At 45.9% G+C, this 14,829-nt stretch overlaps 1 protein-coding gene across 7 annotated transcripts in view; it reads right to left on the bottom strand.

Annotated features, from left to right (window-relative positions):
- The window catches only part of LOC144948501 (voltage-dependent P/Q-type calcium channel subunit alpha-1A-like), a 168,732-nt gene that overhangs the window by 59,631 nt on the left and 94,272 nt on the right, over positions 1-14,829 (bottom strand). For all 7 annotated transcript variants that reach the window (XM_078878020.1, XM_078878021.1, XM_078878022.1 and 4 more), the window contains 6 exons: positions 14,117-14,223; positions 9,430-9,456; positions 6,650-7,097; positions 5,237-5,400; positions 3,507-3,655; positions 1,646-1,793 (listed from right to left, as the gene is read on the bottom strand). In XM_078878020.1, the coding sequence (XP_078734146.1) occupies positions 1,646-1,793; positions 3,507-3,655; positions 5,237-5,400; positions 6,650-7,097; positions 9,430-9,456; positions 14,117-14,223 (1,043 nt within the window). The remainder of the gene's footprint in view (positions 1-1,645; positions 1,794-3,506; positions 3,656-5,236; positions 5,401-6,649; positions 7,098-9,429; positions 9,457-14,116; positions 14,224-14,829) is intronic.

The raw sequence follows: 14,829 nt of genomic DNA, 5'->3' as shown, positions 1-14,829 counted from the left end.
GCTATTCGAAAACAACCCCATCAGCAGAATATCCAGATAAGAAAGCGGAATGAACATTTCCTGCCGCACCCAACGTCCACCATTCAATTATAGTTGAGGCTCTTAAAAGTAATTTGCTGCCCTCTGTCAATCCAGTGCTGTTTGAAAGCCGTACCCAATGCCACGTTGGTCATGGCGTTTGTTTGACCATACTTCACCATGCTGGTAAGTGTCACGTGTCACTTAGTGAAGGTGTGGAGAGGTAGGAGGGGAAGACTCAGGATCAATTCATGGCAATTGGACTCCCAGTCGCTGAGTTCTTAGTGCAAGGAGCTATAATGTTGACCTCAGGGAGGCCCAGAACTGATTAAGATAATCGCCACTGAAATTTACCGTGGCTGGGAATTGAACGCAGGGCATCGGGTTTTGTAAGGAAGTGTGCTAACCACTACGCAATTGCTTCCCACATGCAAGTGATCAGAATAAACATATACGCACACACGCGGTAACCTCTGAGTCGGAGTAAATTAGTCAGCTACCATGCCCTCCTATGACATCCCATGCAGGATAAAAAAAGCATGTGTATGTTAAAAACATTAATTCAATAGATCAATTTTAATATGACATTTTCTGGAGCTCTCCATCCACATAAATGCCAAAGCCACATAATGCCTCATGTGTAGAACATTCTTTTTTTCCACAGCCAATATTCACATTAACATTTAACATGAAACATCGGGGTCGCGCGAACGACTACTCACGACTCCACGTCCGCGCAATAAACGTGTCCAATGAGACTCTATTTTTCCAATCGTAAATGTTTTATACGTGCAGTATTTGAACCCCAGACTCTCGCGTAAACATTATATTACAATGTAAACAAAAACTTTGTTCTTTTTCACCAATGGGTTTGAAGGATGGTGGCAAGTGTTGTCTTGTTAAACTATGCCTTTCAAACTGAAAACTACTTACCTGCAGTACCTCTATTTAAATACACTATCGAAAAAATAATTTACACCCCTCTGTCAATCATCGTGTTTCTCAGTGTGGATTTGTGAACACACTTTGTAAACAGTACATAAAATAGTACGCGTTTTCAATGCGCTGTTCATATTGTAACAAGCGCTTATACCAATGTCACTCTACAGAGTAGTGGGTCGCCGCTCCTCTTATCCGTATTGATACGAGCGGTATGTGAGGACTATGGCTTAACCGTAAAAAAACTTATCTGCACAGAGGTAATAGGATTGTCATCGATTGATCCTGGCTGCAGACATTGGTAGGTCACAAATAATAATGAAGATAAGAGAGCAGTTTCACTGTATTATGCATACCGTTATGCCAAAGAAAGGACTTAAGTCGTGTAGGCAGTTTGAGCAGCTTTGGATAAGACTTATGATCCTGCCCATACCCGAGCATGGAGTAAATTCTCTTGTTCAGCTCTGCGCATTCGTCCTCGCCGCTGTGCTTGGACATAACACGACAACAGAACAATCCGCGCTAGGCGGGTCGCGGCGTTTATGTGCGCGGTGGGACGGAGTCGCCAAAAATAAATGATTTAATAACGATTTTGACTTCCGTTTATTCGGGACCCCGGGGTCCCGCCATGAGGTGCATTCGAACGCGGCCAGGTGATAAAGGCATTTTCAAAAGGGCCTGTACTTACGGATTAGTGGAGCTGAATATAAACATGGAGCTGTACGGCAGGATGGGCTTATGACGTTTGTCATCATCGTCATCATTATCTCCCTTCTCGTCTTTCTCCTCCTCGGCCACATCATCCGGCTTCTTCAGTTTGACCAGGGCGCCGATGTCTGATCGGAGGAGCGCACAAATGACACTCGTGAAATCCAACACCCTCCGAAGACAATGGGCAGGAAGGGTTAATACATTAAGAGGCAGCTGTCGTCCAGTGTGCATGAATAGACGAACACACTAGAGCGTATTTAACCCGCCTGACAAATGCATTTGTGTACAAAAGAGCTGGTTACATTTTTTTTAAAGATCAATATTGGTGGCGTGCACTATGCCGTGTAGAATTTCTGCGTGTTTGTTGGTAAACAACACCATCTGCGTTCTTGCGTTTAACAATTGCAGGTGACGGAACAGATATATACATGTAAATAAAAGATGCGAGAAAATACATTGTCCTAATTTAAAAATATGTACAATGAGCGTGATGCTGTTTTTATTTAAGTTTCCATTGGAAGTCGTACATTATTCTTGGAATGGTCATTACGGGAGTATATAAAGAAAATAATTATTTTTCAGACTAAGAGGAAAATTGAAACGATCAAAAGGCTTCACATCACACACATTACTCCATCCGCAATGCGGAATAGTTATGATTATTGCTCGCTACTCAATAACCCTCAGTCTTAATGTGCTTTACCCGATCTAACCCCATTGGCCTTTTCACACATCAACCGCACGCATTCACCACAGTAGAACATTGCTTTAGTGTGGCCACCAAGGGCCCAATTCTGTCGCAGAAGGCCTATCTTGAGATTTTTATCGTTGACGAAAAAAATCGAAAATTAACAGCACCCTTTTGCCAATCCACTGCCGGATGAAAGCCTCTCACCATGTCGTCTCAGTCACAGGGGTCATATTTGCCCATGCTTCACCATGCTGGTCTTGGTGAAGATGGGAGGGCGGGTGGGGGGAGGGGCATGACTTGGTTAAGATATCACTCTCCACTGATGTCAGCTTTGGCCGGCAATCAAAGTTGAGGTCGCCAGGTTCATGTTCATAGCACTGCTTTTTCCACACTTTTCTTTCTTTCTATAAACCATCATTCGCCATTAAAATGCATAGCAAGCGTCTGTCGATTTACACAATGGGCACGTTAGAGACCACAGTTATGTGTGAACGCTGCCATTCTTAAAAGGTCAAATGCGATCGGAACAATTTTGTCATCTTCACGTTCTTATTTGATTGCCCGTATTGTCTGCGTCGTTGCGGTTGCCACTGTGGGAATCGGCAGCGGAGTGGGCCGAGCAACTGCGCTCCGAACCCGGCGAGGCGGAGTCAAAACCAGCGTGGGGCTGAAGTCGGTGACAACTATCTCAACCGGTCCCTGGGCCTGCCTCTCCCTAGCTCGCCCCAGCCTCACGTGGGCACTCGGCGCGGCGGTGCAGCCACCAGCACTGGGGGCAGAAACCAAGGTGGCCAGGGGTTGGGGTGCTCGCCACACCACGGTCTTAATAAACAGGGAAGTCCAGAAAGGGGAGGGGTTGTGGAGTGGGGGGGCATTTGACATTTGCTCCGGGCCTCACGCAAAGAGTTTCCCACAACACGCCCCGTTTTATTGTTGTTAATGAAAAAGGCCTTCCCCCTCTCCCCCCATCCTCTTCCCCAACCTGCCTCCACCTGACATTCTGCAATGGCCTGTCGCCCGAGGCCTCCATGAATCTATAGATGGGCCCGCTTAATAAATAGGCTGGCTCGCTCACAGTACTTGTCCCAAAGGTGCATCTCGACTACAGCGGAGCTCTTTATCTTTGTTGCTGCTGCTGCTACTGCACCTGGCGCATGAGCAGACTCCCCGGAGGGCCCCGTAATCATGACAGGAATCCTCACGGATGGGTCCATCTTGTTGATCTTCTGATTGGGCAGCTTACTGCTGACGACCGTCTTGTCGGAGCTTTTCAGGTCTTCCATGTGGCCGGCTTTACTGCTTAGGAAAAAAACAAAAGCAGTGAAGAAATTAAAACGTACTGCTTAAGAGAAGGAAAACCGATAAAATAATTAAAACGTATAGACAGTCGTTTTGTTAAGAGAGAGAGAGAGGGATGTCATTCTAAAGATGTTATAGAAAGGCTAGAAAACCAACAATGTGTCACATATATAAACAAGTAATAATTATAATAATTTTGATTCATTTAGCATCTTAATATGAGGAACATATATTTAAGCTGTAAAGGAACAAATAGTTATACCAAGTAACATCATAGAAGTCGATGCTTATAATGATATAAAATACGAAAAGCTACATTTTTCATCTTGCCCTGCCTTCAACTTTAGGCTAACATTTGAACCGGTTGTTCATTGAACCTTGGAAAGTTTGTGTTGGGTAAACGTAAAGGGTGCTCCTTCCAAATATGACATACGGCTTGGAATAACTCACCTTTATCAGGTTATTTTTGTAAGCGCGCATTGCAAACCACGTTTACCAGCTACGAACACTCAACCAGCTGACTGCAAAGGTCAGAGCCATGGTGTTAAACTTCGTAAGAAAACACAGCATAAGATGCCCTTTCGGATTCACCTTTTTAAACAAATCTACGTCACCTGTGCCGTTGACCTTACACATCAGGCTTACTGTTCTCCCGGTGATAGTTTTTTTTCAGAACTGTGCAAAATAACAAACAAACAAAAAATCCCAGGGGAAGGAGGTCTCACGACAGGACAATCACCCACGAACATTCACATCGTTTGAACCCCAAGCCAAAGCGAAGTGCTATCTGATGAGATACCGGGGTGGTTGCATATTTTAGAAGGCTACAAATGGTTGTTTTGTGGGACAAAAGAAAAGCGAAAATATTGTTTTTTGCAAAACCTTCGCATCTGTTCAATTCGTCTCTTGGGCTCTGCCACACTGGGAAACGTGGTGGGGGGGGGGGGTATTTACATGTTGATTCATGCAGCCGCTAAATTACCGATTGTGATGATAATGCTGCAGCGAGAAACGTGTGAAATCATAACACTAATCATTCTCCAAATTACCATATGAAAATTGTAATATATGTTTAATCCGGCATGTAACAATTCAATGATTCTTACCCCCCCCCCTTCCCAACCCTCCACCTCCCCTCCCCCCCTTCAGTTTTGGTTGCTTCTCTAGTCTGTGCATTCGTTGCATAAATTGCAAACACGGTGGAACTCCTCCGCTCATCCCATTACGTGCGCCCTCTATTCGTGCACATGGCCTCCCATTGCCCACGCGTCAAATCTTCGCATTACCCGCACTTCTACACGGATAGGAGGAATAACCCGGAAGTCATTGAAAAAGTAGGCCTATTGTGAGGACTTATCCATGGTTGTTTTGTGCCCCCATTTAATTGCAGATGCTAGATGTTGCGCAATTTCATCGAATGTATCGTGAGTGTACAAGAATGAGCTTTATTGATCAATGGATTGCTGCGGAGTTACAGACCCAACGCTCGCGTACACAGCGAGGCTCGTCACCTATGGCAGTGGGGCTGAGAACGGGCCACGGGAAAACTTCGTTTTTATTTGTGTTGTGTAACCTCACCTGCGCTGACGGGCCTCCTTGGATGCGGGGTCGTCACGGCAACGACCTTTGCCCTCTTCCTGCTCGTCCGTCTCGTAGGTGGAGTGCGCGCGGTGGCGCTGCCTCCTGCCCCGAGCGAGGTCCTCGTCCTCCCCTTCCATCCCCTGCACGGCCAGGGCAGGTATCTTTGTGGAACACAAGGCAGTGTGAGCGACGGTGCAAAAAAGACAAAGATCCCCCTCCCTATAGCCTTAAGACTACTATTTAAACCATTTTTTTTTATCTTACCAGGTAAGGCCCACTGAGCTATATCACTCTTTTTTTATTTCTTTAGAACTTATTTTTGCATTTAGTTTGTTGTCCTTCCCCCCGCACCTCTAATTAGGACGGTTGGCTACGTACAGTGCGAAAGAAGTAAAAAAGACATAAATACAGTATTGATGTGACCACAAATGATAGCCCAACGAAGTGGCTTATCTTGGGGAAATGTATAGCAGCCACATACTCTAAAACGCATGTTGATTTTAAATGCGGAAGGAAAAAACCGGAGGACCCGGAGAAAAATGCACACAACCACGAGGAGAACGTGGAAACTCCAAATATACAGGTGTCAGGGTCGGAATTAAACCCACAACCTCCTGCATACCAAGTTGCAGCGGCAAAAGCTTTTGGGGCAAGTGCTTTTCGCGAGCACCTATGAAGGCCCACATGTCACACGAGGGGTTGGGTGGCCGGCACCACACCCGGCTGCCTTTGTCTCCCGAGCGGCGATGTTTATGCACCGCACCAGGTACTAATTTGAGGCTGAGTCAGTTCAAATATATGCCACTTATTGGTCATGCGTGGGACCTGAACTCAAGTCACCGGGTTCATAGCGTAGCGCACTAACCACTTTGGATAACCACACACACACACACACAGCGCCGACCACACTCGCCATAGCCCAGGACCAGATAGACCCAAAATGCACCCAATCGCATCGCAACTTGGAAGCTAAGTAGGGATTAGCCTGGATACATGCTGGGCGACCACAGTGCTGAACAGGTACAAAATGTGGCATGGATATGTGGCATGGCAGCGCAGGTCAGTGCAGCGGAGTCTATTGTTCTATTCTACTCTCGTGCTCCAAAATCTATGCTCTCCACCTTTACCGAATCACAGTGTCCAGCGCGAGCATGGTATACTCAAACAAACTGCCACAACCAACGTGGGTTGGGAAGGCCTTCATCCAGCAGTAAATGTTGCAAGTAATTTGTCGTGAATACACCGCAGAAAACACACACACACGCATATCTGCATTTATTTATAACACAAACGCTCTTTGATCATCTTGGGGTAACAACAACATTGCCACATTTGATGGAGGGGGGGGGGGAAAGGAAAAAGAGAAAAAAAATGTAAAAACTTTCAAACAAAAGTCGTCCAAACTCGTACCGGGCGCAGATCGTTTGGCCTCCGCGGTGCCCGCTGCTCGCGATCCTCCTCCAGCGCCTGCTCCTTGGGCTGCCTGCGCTGCTTGCCACCGCCACTATCGGCAGCCCCTCGATCGCCGAAGGCTGCGACGGCGACGGCCACGGCGCCGCCATCGACGCCTCGTCCGGCCTCGGGCAGGAAGGGAATCCCGGCGACGCCGGCGGCGCGGGCGACGTCGCTGACGCGGCGCCCGTCGCAGGGTGGGGGCGACACGGTGAGCGGCCGGTCAAGGTGGCTCTTCATGTCGGGGCGGATGTGCAGCGACGAGGCGAAGCGGCGGCGCTCCTCGGGGTCGAGCTCGCTGTACAGCGCCTCCGAGCTGGCGCGCAGGTTGATCCGCCGCAGCTCGTTGGTGCGCTGCTCCCACACGGAGCGAGGCTTGCCGCCCTTGCCTTGCGCGTCCTTGCATCTGGCGTGCGTGCGTGCGTGCGCGTTGCGAGAGCGCGTTGCGGACGACAAAGAACGTACGGCGGTTAGAGACGTCGCCCGAACTGCGAGGGAAAGATGCCGCCGCTGCTGGGAGGGATCATGGCCCCGATGGTCAAGAACACCGACGATGGAGGGGCGGCCATGGAATGGAACGTGTTTGGGAGTACGCCCACCAATGGAGACGGAGCGATGGAATCAGCTCGTGCGCAGGTGGATTATTGCATCGCAGGCACACGGGAAATGGTTGCTTGGGGAGGCCTTCATCCAGCAGTGGTTTGATCATGGCTGATGGTGATTAATGTTAACAAGTAAAATGATGTTGAATTGGGGATGTGTAAATAACTGGTGTTAAAGCCATTCGAAAGCGGGTGAAGCCCACTACGAGCGCATAAATAAAATGCATCCATACAACAGTGCACACAAATAAATAAAATTCTCGAACATAATAGAATCCGGTAATGACAAAACAAACTGTAAAAACTCCACCGATGTTTCTACTGTTAAGAAAAATAGCACGTGTGATTTAGCCGCGCGCACCGCAGAAGGTTGACTGGCTCGCTCACTTGCTTTGCGTGTCTTGAAGCGTGAAAATAATAATATACAACGTGGCAAATAAACACCGACTCCCAATTACGACGGGGCTACATCGGAGAGACATCATTGCACAAACGTCAGCCGATGAGGCAAGAGCAGAAGAAGTGCCAGAAAACAAATTAATGAGTATGTGCCCAAATGCACTGCAGAGATGGCGGGTGTTGTTGATTTAAAAATGGAAAAAAAATTCACGTTTAATTATTTAACATTTACCGAGCAGATTCGAGCAACATTAGTCGTGCGGACGTTCAACACGAGTTTTCGCCACATCAATAAAATGCGTAATGTACTGGAGCAGAATGGCAATGCTTCATTAGGCGCGCTACATTATTTCCCCATGATTAGCATCGTGAATGCATGTTTATCGCTACATTAATTTACACTATGCACATACATCCGATGTTATTACGGACCCCCTACTTCCAGTTGCCCATTCAATAAAGAGATCTATTTGATGGCCTAATAACACAAACTGGCTGCATGCTAAATGTTCATTGGAAAATGTAAAAGATTAGTTGCCAACATTATGCTCCATCTATCAGTGCTCAACAGCATAACTAATCACCTGCCCGTGGCAGCAGAATAGATTGGATGCATTTGTCCTCCAGGTGATTTAAGTTCGTTACGCAACACTGCGCTTCTACGTGTGAGACCCACAAATAGAAGCGTTGCGAGCGAATGCGTTGCGAGCGAATGCGTGGAGAAGAGTTCACGTTAAGATCGGCAACGGAAGCAGAGGACAAATATTGTCAGGCTTTTTGCCTTCAGTGCTATCGATGAATCTCAAACGCGTTTTTTTTCAATTCCACAATCGGCGTCATGTGATGAGACGGAGCGCCCTTCTTGGGACTCTCGCAAGACCAGTGCCTCGTCCTGTGTTAAAGCAAAGAGAGAGAAAAACGCAGAAGGAGATATCCAAACCAGGGCCACTGCGCTTTCCCAATTGTCCTACGAGACTGAAATGTCTGCCACATTACAGCCAAACTTAAAAGCTTAATTATCAGAGCTGGATTTCGTTTGAAAACTTTTTAAAAAATATATATATTTTTTACTTAATGCGATGTTTCTTTTGTGCAGTCATTGGTGGCTGGACTGACACAACTCCATCAACCAAGAACCCACTTTAATCCTTCGGTAGCGGCGACCCGGAATCGAACCCAGGCTCAGCACTCGGCTCGTGGGCAAACCAGCCACCTCCCCAAAGCTCAAACCCCTGAAAAGATTAACTAATCACACCCTGCACTGTCAATTGGACACAATACACCAGCTGCATTGGGCAAGTTCAATTTGAGAGAGACAAATGTTTGCAGATGGCATGTACTGAAGCCCCACGTCATGTTTTAAGAGGTTTGAATTAGCTACTGATTCGTGTGGAGACAAGTCATTGCGGTTTTCTTTTCGTCGTTACACGTATTTTGTCTTTCGTCTCATTCCACGTCATCTAAATATTAATATGCACCTAGGCCAGGTGAAAGACTACAACTCTATCACCCGTAACACGCAAAAAATCCCATCGGGTAATAAATGCCAGTGCAGGAAGGCGGTTCAGGAACTTAAAATGAACCCGGGAACGAACCTTGGCTTCATTCGCTAAGCGTCATTCCCCTACGGAGCAAGCAAGCAAAAAAAAACCTCCTCGAATCAGCATCTCGCTAGAAGTCGGCCGCCCCTGAAAACAAGAACCGACGGGAGCGCCGACGCGACCGACGCGAACTCACAGGGCATTTAAATTGAGGGTCGACGTCCTGGGCAGAGCGGAGAGGGGGGATTGATGACGTCGAGCCACGCGCGTCGAAACGTGCGTCAGCGCATGGGTGAGAGAAGAACACAACAAACACATCGACGTTAAAAGGTCGCCCCGGTCAAAAGGTCGTCGACGGCGGCCAATTCGACCGGGGGCCCACAGGCGACGTTTCTAACGTCGGGAGGAGAGGAGAGAAAAAAAAATCCCTAAACCCGTCGATTTTTTTTTCTCTTTTTTTTATCATTCTTTCCGAGCTGCACTGCCGCGCAACGAACGGTTCCTGTAAATCTGCAACCTGATTTGCATGGTCGCATTGTCTCTGGGGGAAATGCTACCGGGAAGCGGCGGCATCGTGCGCAGTATCAGGGGGTCGTCTGTTGGGGCCAACAGCGCGAACAATAATTGTGGGGTAATTGAATCAAGATGGGCGGGAGAAGAAAGAGTCGGCAACGATTTTAAAATGCTCGGGTCTTTTTGTGGAGACGCTAAGGTTTGCAAGCGATGTGTATCTACTTATTTGTAAACTGTTTGGTTAAAATGATAATTGTTTTTTTAGCCTTCTATCTGGCAACAAAACTGACACCTTTTTTACAAGGAGTCATGTTTGCATAGACCACAATACCTGCAGTCATAATGCAAACAAAAAACACAACTCTGATAATGTATGCACTGTCCTTGAAGTTGATTGGTCCACACCCGAGACAGCTTTCCTTAGAGCCTAGTCTCACATTGTGTTGGACCAGATGAGGTTCCAATGGTGTTTGGTTAAACTCATTGTGCCCTGCTGTGGAACGTCACGGGCGAGAAGGTGTATAAACAGACCTCCGTTGTTCTGTCTCCACTTAATGATACAATGTTTAAGATATTGGCCTACTGCCATTGCATTCAATATCATCCATCAAAATTTCTTTAACAAGCCAGACCCCGCTAATGAGGCCAAGAAGGTCGAAACCGGTCCAGAGTTTGCTTGCTTACACAAGTGCCGCTGCGGTAATATTGGTCTGGAAAGCCAATAGGTTGACGGACTAAACAGATATTGGACTTGTATGAAGAGACGCATACCAGAGGTATGTGTATTAGATGTCATTCAGGTCGTATGACTGATACCCCCAAAATTCAAAGAGGCACCATTATCGTGCTTTCGGTTGTTCTCCCTCTAACTCTGTGTGGTGAGGGACCTACGCTTCAATCGCTGTCGACCTTTGAAAGTGATCTCGCCGTGACAGGCTGCCATTCACAAACGTGGCCCACACGCGTTCAACAAAGGCAACATTTCACTGCTGGACTTTGACCCACTGCCCATACAGAGACGGCCAACGCTGTGTCCAACAAACACCCCCGTGGCACGCGATCTCGCCGGGTCTCAGAAACTACGCAAGGCTGAGTGAAATATCTGGTCTGCATGACCATTGAGATGAGCCAATTGGTCAAATATACAGGGTGCTTTAAAAAAATGTTAACACTTACGTGGACCTATCATTTTTAATGGAAAAAGTACACGGATGATACGCTGTAACATGATAACAAATCGAATGTTAATAGCTTCAAAAAGTCAAAGAGTCACCACTTATTCGCCATCATCGTCAACACATGCCTGGAATCTTCTCCAGAGACCAGAGGCACATTTCTCATGGTATTGTTGCAATTTCTCAGAAGTGTTAAACATTTTTTGAAGCACCCTGTATATTGCGCCGGTCGGACCTGTATATCGTTAGCGCTCGTGTCAACGTAAACAAAAAACTAAGTCCAAGTTTATGCCCCCTCTTGATTTGCTGCCTAGGAACAAATAAACCAAACGCACCCAATAGTGTCCCGTCTCGCAAGCTAAGCAGGGCCGGGTCTGGATAGAGCTTAGATGGACGACCGCATGTAACTGGTGTTATATTCTGTTAGGCTGCATCGTGGGTTGTGCATGAAAAAAATCCATTGTAATGCTCCCATCTCTATAATTCCACCCCTTCTCCAATCAGCACTGGCCAATACGGGTGAAGTATGGTGAAGTAACCCCCTTCTCACGGTGTGGAGAGGCCCTCATCAAGCAGTGGCTTGACGGGGGGCCGTTCACTTGGACATTCAGACAGTCAAGACATTGCGCATTTACATATTTTTGTAGAAAATCTGTACATATACGTTATCTGATGCAAAGACGTGAACTTGGCATCAGGTTTACAGGATTTGGCACCCATATGATTTGAGCTCCACATCACAGCTGCTTGTGTAAAATACCGCTGCCAGCAACGTTTCTTGCGCTGACACACACACACACCTGTAGATACGATCACGCAATAAATTGCAAGCACGGCAACGTTAAACACGGCATCCTTGAGCAACAATAATAACGTTAAAGCCACACGCTGTTATTATATTACACCAAGGCCACACGTACATCAAATCACATCTAACAGTTGAATGTGAAGTGGTTGGAACACAACTGGGATTTATTACAGACCGGGTTCTCAAAATGTTGTGAGTCAATGGTCTCACCCCGGTCACCAATGACTGCACATAAACAATGCAAATTTGGTTTTCGCTAAAGTTGGCCAAATTCCAGATATGAGAATTGAAATACATTCGTTCGATTGCCGTGCAAACGAAAATCGTTGCTTTTTTCCTCCTGATGACGATCGCTTGTGTTGTGATCGAAACGTTGTAATTGTTTTATTTTATTTACTTTTATTTTTTCTGTCTACATGACAAAGAATATGAAAACAATAGCAGCGTGGGTGAAAGCCCCTCCTCCCACTCCCCTGCCCCCCTCGCCCCGCCCCGCCTAATGTGTTGACATAACAAAGGCCTCCTTGAAGGCGTTTTGCGGAATAAGTTGAGTGAAATATCTCGGCCATTCGCACACACACGGAGTTGCGCCGCTCGCTGAGATATCCAGATGGATTTTTTCTGGGATTACGAGACCGGTAGAGAGAAAAAAAAAGACCAACACAAATATTTAGAGCATGGGACCTCCTTTGCCAGTAACCAAAATATGAGAATAGGTTTTCCCCTTTTTTCTGGCGACAAAACAGGTGTTAAGATGTTAAAACACCAAACTGAAACCTTTTAATCTGAAACGCCTTTTGGCGTCCTCTGGTCTAACACCGTTTTGAGTCTAGGCTCAAAATAATGCTGTCTCTGGTGTGGACCAATCAGTTTCAAAGACAATGCATATAGTATCAGAATACGTTTTTTGTTTGCATTTTGACCACAAGCATTGTGGTTAATGAAGACATGATTCCTTGTAAAAGGTTTCAGTTTGGTGTTTTAACATCTTAACACCTGTTTTGTTGCCAGAGAAAAGTGGAAAACATATTCTCATAAATATTTAGTGCAAAAAAATAGACACATTTTACGATACACTACAAATAGAGGAAACGGACATCTAGAGATTGAAAGGGCTATTTTCTTGGAGCAGAGTATACGGGGGTTGCATCGCACGTGCTCGAGAAGGACATCGAGACGGAGTTGTGACGTAAGTGTAGATGAAGACACCTCGTAGAGAGCCAATTCGTAGGCAGAAGATGAAAGGATTGCAGCCAGTTGCATAATAATATTCCTCAAGTGAAATGACCTCGTCATTCACATTGGTGTGCACTACAAACGCAGGAGAAATATCTCTCGAAATATTTAACGCAACTGACCACCAAGTCTGGGCTGCAGTGGGAGTCTCAAGCAATGTGCATTGCCACAGGACAGGAGTTTTATTCTGTAGGCCCAGCAGCAGCAGCGGAGTAAGTTCCTAGCAAGTAGGCCGATGTTCATCACATGCATAACCTGTGTATCCCTGTGTGTGTATAAACGCGCGCAAGTATTGTTAAGATCATGCACATGTGATGTTAAATTACCAGTCGAGTTTTGATTTAAAGCTTTCGTGACTGCAGGGATTAATATTCTTGGTTCTTTCGGTAAAATCACGTAGAAGGGAAATAATAAAATAATAAAACAATACAAAACATAAAACAAATAAAAAAATATTTTAATTATTTTCTTATTTCCCTTCTACGTGACTTTACCGAAAGAACCAAGAATACCAGTCGAGTGTATATATTTATTTATACAGTCCCATGATTTGTATGCATCCGTCCAATGTGGCGCATTTGGCAGAGAGATGGACCCCCAATGAGATCCTGAGCTGTGGGTCCACTCAATCTTAATCAGAATCTGTGTTTATCCTGGAGAATCCGATGAGCTATGAAGCTCTTTGTCACAGATGTCCAGTAGGAGCGGGTCAGAAAGTTACAACAACAAACGCTACAAACAATGATCGGAGCGCAAAGTTACGGGAAAGGAATGAAAATCACAAAAAAAAAAAATACGTGAAATAGATAAAGTATATAATTTCAAATTGCAAGGTACACCAATTCCCAAGTTGGTGCAAGGCAGAAGAACAACAGATAGAGCAGTCCCAGACCACACCAAGACCACACAAAGTCCCTCAATAAAATTGCACGTAAAATGTTTACTATCGTGACACTGGCAAGGATAAAAAGTTACAAATCACATTCCCAAAATGCAGCCGTATCCGGCACCAATCTTCTGCTTCAGCATGTTTTTTGTTTAAGGAAGATTTTTTTTACGACGTTAGGGGGGAGTGGGAAAATCAAGATTGTTCCAACAATCAACAATCAATCGTCGAGCAGTGATCATCGACACAGCGGTGGGACACTTACGCGCTGACGGAGAGGTTGGTTGCCGATATAGGGCTCACTTCAGCCACCTCGCGCGCCTTTTGTATCGCCAACTTCTGCGTCGCCGCTTCTTCCTCCTCCTCCTCATCCTGGCCGGACAGATGCGATCAAGTCACTCGTTAAAAATCGTCGAGGGCACTTGGCGCGACAAAATGAAGGTGTGCGAAGCAAGCCCGCGTCGTCCTTATAGTGAGTTCATTTCTATATTTGAAGTTTTCGTGACTGCAAGGATCCATACTCTTTGGTTCTTTCGGTAAAGTCACGTAGATGAAAAATATAAATAATAACAAAAATTAAATCACGACGTTTCGGAGGCAACACAAGCTTCCGTCATCAGTAATTTTGCTGTGGCTGTTCCACCTGATGACGGAAGCTTGTGTTGCCTCCAAAACGTCGTGATTTAATTTGTATTATTATTTATATCTTTCATCTACGTGACTTTACCGAAAGAACCAAAGAGTATGAATTCATTTTATAGAGCGTCATTCATGCAATTGTCATCCCACAACGCTGCAACATCAATTTGCCGGTCCCTTACACAGATGATACGAAAAACAAAACTCACACTTTGCAAATAAAAAAAATAAAAGACGAATACATCAATAACGAGAGAAACAAATGCACATAACAAGAAAATGATCATCACAGAGATGACCGTTAGTTCCATCCCTCCCAGCCAGCCAGCAAAACTTTCT

Source organism: Lampetra fluviatilis, chromosome 49, assembly GCF_964198595.1.
Source record: "Lampetra fluviatilis chromosome 49, kcLamFluv1.1, whole genome shotgun sequence".
In the NCBI taxonomy this organism is placed as follows: domain Eukaryota; kingdom Metazoa; phylum Chordata; class Hyperoartia; order Petromyzontiformes; family Petromyzontidae; genus Lampetra; species Lampetra fluviatilis.
The sequence above is the reverse complement of the archived record's forward strand: the minus strand, read 5'-3'. Positions and strand labels throughout refer to the sequence as shown.